The sequence below is a fragment of the Poromitra crassiceps genome, assembly GCF_964638095.1.
Source record: "Poromitra crassiceps genome assembly, chromosome: 20".
Taxonomy (NCBI): domain Eukaryota; kingdom Metazoa; phylum Chordata; class Actinopteri; order Beryciformes; family Melamphaidae; genus Poromitra; species Poromitra crassiceps.
This window is the reverse complement of record NC_139637.1, coordinates 9535793-9540792: the sequence shown is the minus strand read 5'-3', so window position 1 is coordinate 9540792 and position 5000 is coordinate 9535793. Positions and strand designations below refer to the sequence as shown.

At 47.9% G+C, this 5000-nt stretch overlaps 1 protein-coding gene across 1 annotated transcript in view; it reads right to left on the bottom strand.

The window, feature by feature from the left end:
* sema3bl (sema domain, immunoglobulin domain (Ig), short basic domain, secreted, (semaphorin) 3bl) overlaps nucleotides 1-5000 on the bottom strand; it is a gene marked incomplete at both ends in the record, with an annotated part of 108617 nt that overhangs the window by 26117 nt on the left and 77500 nt on the right. Inside the window, one exon of the mRNA XM_083656901.1 lies at nucleotides 4372-4514. Within this exon, the coding sequence (XP_083513027.1) occupies nucleotides 4372-4514 (143 nt within the window). The remainder of the gene's footprint in view (nucleotides 1-4371; nucleotides 4515-5000) is intronic.

Here is a 5000-nt window from a genome sequence, read left to right as displayed (position 1 = left end):
CTGGGAGTGAACCCCAGACCTCATCCAGCAGGCTCTGCAGAACATGGATTGACTTGAAACCAGTCTCTTCACTTAGTGTGGTAGCAGTCTTCCACTGACCCCCCACTCTTAGGTCAGCCAGTTTAGTGAGTCCAGTTCTTATGAAGACTCTCTGCACACTGGCGGAGCTCAAAACCCTAGACTGCACACAGGGGTTATAGAACAACGCCTCTTCCCCAACGTGACCATACATAGCTGAGAGTTGTCTGTTAGCCTTTAGGACTGTACTCCATGCACGTAGAACAGACTGATAGAACAGAGTAGTATCCGTCCAGTCCATGCCCTCCACCTTGAGGAGAAAAAGGTGCCTGTCATAATCCATCTTCCTCACTTGACGTAGTAGTAGACATGCCATGTCGGTCCACACCTGCTCCTTCTGATAGAGCAAACGCTGCACCGTTTGCAGACGGAACGCTGCAATACGGCTACGCAGGTCAATCAATCCCTGGCCTCCCTCTGCCACAGGTAGGTACAGGACAGCGGGTCTAGTCCAATGGTACCCAGACCGGAAAAGGTTGACCATTCTCTTCTGTAACTCCTTCACCAAGTCAACCGGAGGCTCTAGAACAGTAAACCGGTGCCAGAGCATTGAAGCAGTCAGGTTGTTCACCACCAAGACCCTCCCCCTATATGACAACTGGGGCAGGACCCAAGTCCAGCGAGACAACCGAGCACTTACCTTCTCCACTAATCCTTCCCAGTTCTTGTTCTGGAAAAGGCTGCTTCCCAAGAACACTCCCAAACACTTAAAGCCCTCCCTACTCCAACTCAGGCCTGCGGGTAGTATTGGTAGTTGTTGATTTGTCCACTGCCCTAGAGCAAACCCCTCACATTTAGCCCAATTAACCTTGGCAGAAGATGCCCTTTCATATGATGCCAGGTTCTGTATGAGTACCTGGACGTCCTCCTGACCTCTAATGAAGACTGTTACATCATCAGCATATGCTGACAAGCTCAAAGAGTCCCGATCTATGTTTGTCAGGAAGGACAGCCCTGTCAACCCTCTCCTGAGCTTAATGAGGAGAGGCTCCAGGGTGTAGAGCAGCCCTGTCAACCCTCTCCTGAGCTTAATGAGGAGAGGCTCCAGGGTGTAGAGCAGCCCTGTCAACCCTCTCCTGAGCTTAATGAGGAGAGGCTCCAGGGTGTAGAGCAGCCCTGTCCACTCTCTCCTGAGCTTAATGAGGAGAGGCTCCAGGGTGTAGAGCAGCCCTGTCAACCCTCTCCTGAGCTTAATGAGGAGAGGCTCCAGGGTGTATAGAGCAGCCCTGAAAGAGGGCAACCTTGCCTGATCCCCCTATGCACTTTGACGGGACGGCTAAGGCCGCCGCCTACCTTTAGCATAACAGAGGCTCTGGAATACAACAACTTAATCCGTGAAATAAAAATGTTGCCAATACCAAAAGCTTCGAGGGTTCCAAACAAATACCTGTGATCCACTCTATCAAAAGCTTTTTCTTGGTCGATGGATAAAAGACCCACATCCAATTCCTGTAGTTTCGACAAATCAATAATATCACAAATTAAAAATAAATTGTCCATTATTGTACGACCAGGCACACAGTATGTTTGGCTACAGTGCACAATACTGTCCACGCACTGTTTGAGTCTGTTCGAGAGACATTTGGCCATGATCTTGTAGTCCAAGCAAAGCAATCAGACAGTTCTTTAATTGACCAAGGTGGTCCCCTTTTTTTGGCAGCAGCGTCAGCACTGCCCTCGTGCAACTCAAGGGCAACGTTCCTCCATTCAAACACAGATTAAAGACTTCATGCATATCTGCTCCCAAAAGACCCCAGAAGCAGCGAGAGAACTCGGCAGGAAGTCCATCAATTCCAGAAGCGCGACCGCAAGTCAGCTGCTGAACCGCCTCTGACATTTCATCAAAGGAGATGCTGGAGTCCAGTGAAGCTGTCTCTGCTTCACTCAGTTCAGGTAGTCCTTCCAACATCTCCTCAACACAGTTCCCATCACTGTACAGTTCAGCATAAAATCCAGCATAAAATCCATCGCTAGCTATCATTCCACGTATAATTTCTTTCTCTATTACCAGCAATTTCTTTTTCCAGATTTTCTATTGTACTCTTCTCTATGGCTGTCACTTGTGCTGTATACTGTTGGCAAAAAATTCTAACTTGTACTTTTCCCATCTCCCACCACCCGACTAAATCCTCAAAATCCAAAAGAGAGAGAGAGACAGAGAGAGAGAGAGAGACAGAGAGAGAGAGAGAGAGAGAGACAGAGAGACAGAGAGAGAGAGAGAGACAGAGAGAGAGAGAGAGAGAGACAGAGAGAGAGAGAGAGAGAGAGAGATGGAGAAGAGAGAGAGACAGAGAGACAGAGAGAGAGAGAGAGAGAGAGAGAGAGAGAGAGAGAGAGAGAGAGAGAGAGAGAGAGAGAGAGAGAGAGAGAGAGACAGAGAGAGAGAGAGAGAGAGAGAGAGAGAGACAGAGAGAGAGAGAGAGAGGGATGGAGAAGAGAGAGAGTTGGGATGGAGGAGAAGGAATAATAGGGTTGATGCAACATTTTGACTTCTGGCACAAAATGTGGAACTCTAAGCTGTGAGTGTGTGTGTGTGTGTGTGTGTGTGTGTGTGTGTGTGTGTGTGTGTGTGCGTGTGTGTGTGTGTGTGTGTGTGTGTGTGTGTGTGTGTGTGCGTGCGCAGTGCGTGTGTGTGTGTGGGGGGGGGTTGCATTGCTGTGTGTGTGTGTGTGTGCGTGCGTGCATGTGTGTGTGTGTGCGTGTGTAGGGGGGGTTGCATGTGTGCTTCTATGCATACCACACAGTACACATATGGCTGTATAAGTCAAATCAATGTGTGAAGGAACGTGTGAATAGCACTTCAGTCATGTGACAGCTGTGTGTGTGTGTGTGTGTGTTGTGTGTGTGTGTGTGTGTGTGTGTGTGTGTGTGTGTGTGTGTGTGTGTGTGTAGGCATGTGTGTGTGTGTGTGTGTGTGTGTGTGTGTGTGTGTAGCACTTGAGTCCTGTGACAGCTGTGTGTGTGAGTTTTGGAGGGAGGAGGGATACACATCACTCAGGACCTCCACAACGCGTCTCTGGGAGATGTTTGACTGCTCCAAGATGTTTGACTGCTCCAAGAGAGAGAGGGCTTGGCAGTGTCACGATGGGAGGATAAAACCCCTGCACCTTGCAAAAACAATTACCTCCTGTCCTGGGAAGTTTCTCCTCCACACATCTGTGTGCGACCGTGCCTAAAAAGTTGGCTTCCCCCATAAATCAGATGACTGTTTCTATATCTCTGTTCATCTGTCTGCTTCTCCCCCATGGAACCTTCAGCTGGAGCTGAACCTTCCTCCAGCTCAACATCAGTGTGAGTGTCCAAAGCCCCTGAGCTCGTGTGGATCCAAAATCTGAGAGCTGCAACAGACTTCCCAGATACACAAAATGTCTCCTCCAGATCACCAAAACCACTTGAACATAAGTTGGGTTCCATCCAAGTGTACATGCAGAACAGTGCCTACATGCAGTGCAGCTATAGAGAGCCGCAGGAACGAGTCCGGAAAACATCGCTGCTAACCACTTCCGGGTTTCTTCACTGTTTCTGCCTATGGGATTTTTGAATGGGTTTTTGGCGCGATGCTTCTAATAAGGTCTCTGGGCAACGCAAGCTTATTCAAACGCGAACCAGTGTTCAGCAGGATAATCTTCACACATGAGGACCACTTTTATGAGTTTTGAAGCTTTTATGTGCCGTTAAAATGGCGGCTAGTTAGCAAACGGCTAAATGAGACTACACTGTTGAGTCGACGGGGGATATTATACGTCAATAACGTCATCACTTCAAGGGACGAACACGGAAATTCTCTTTCCCTCACCTGGTTCAGCCCGGGGTAATCAGTGCACAGCAGCGCACACATCAACAACAGTCCAGGTTGAGCGCTGACGTGACGTGGAAGCCTATGCGACTACACTGTGTGTAGTTCTGGATTAGCTTAGCTCGAGCTTTTTACTTCTAGGGCTCGCATTATGCTTCAAAACTCATGAAAGTGGTCCTCATGTGTGAAGATTATCCCGCTGAACTCTGGTTCACGTTTGATTAAGCTTGCGTTGCCCAGAGGACCTTATATGAAGCATCGCGCCAAAAACACATAAAAAAATCCCATAGACAGAAACAGTGAAGAACCAGGAAGTCCGGGACTTCCGCGTTGCGACTACAAAAATACGTCATCCCTGCGGCTCTCTATAAGAAACTGTTGTTCTGTTGCTCGATGCTCTTCTATCACGTATGACAGTGCAACTTGACACATCAAAGAGCTCCATGCAAACTCAACGTCTCACCTACATACAGTCAAGTAACCGAAGAGTGTCTCACCGCACACACTCGTCCCACCCGGGTGTGTATGGCTCCCTCTCTGCCCCCGGCCTCCATGGCCTTCTCCGTGAAGAAGAAGTACACCTTGTCGTTGTCTCTGTCGTCGTTGTCCGGGATGAGGTGAGCAGCGATGAACTTCGGGTCTGGAGAGAGAAGGATGGAGAGAGATGGAGGGGGCGTGGAGAGAGATAGAGAGGAGGAGGAGGTGGACGTGAGGAAGGAAGCGAGAGATAGAACGAGAAGAAACTATTTCGACAAACAAGTACAACTGCAGGACTTTCCTTTCCCCCTTTTATCTTTTCATTTGTTATATATTTGTTTGTCGTTAAAGGAACACTCCGCCCATTTTCAACCAGCTTTGTATCATTAGAACATCAGTAGTATATCAGAAAACTGTAAACTGTTTTGAAGTCTGTCATTTATTTGACAGTTAGTTGAGTTGAGTGTTAAAGTGTGGACCAGTGACATCACTGGTCCACATTACTCAAATTAATAACTCATTACTCAAATCAACTCTCAATAACTGTCAAACTAGATGAATGATGAATAGTTTGACAGTTATTGAGAGTTGATTTGAGTTAACGAGTTATTAATTTGAGTTAGTGTGGACCAGTGATGTCACTGGTCCA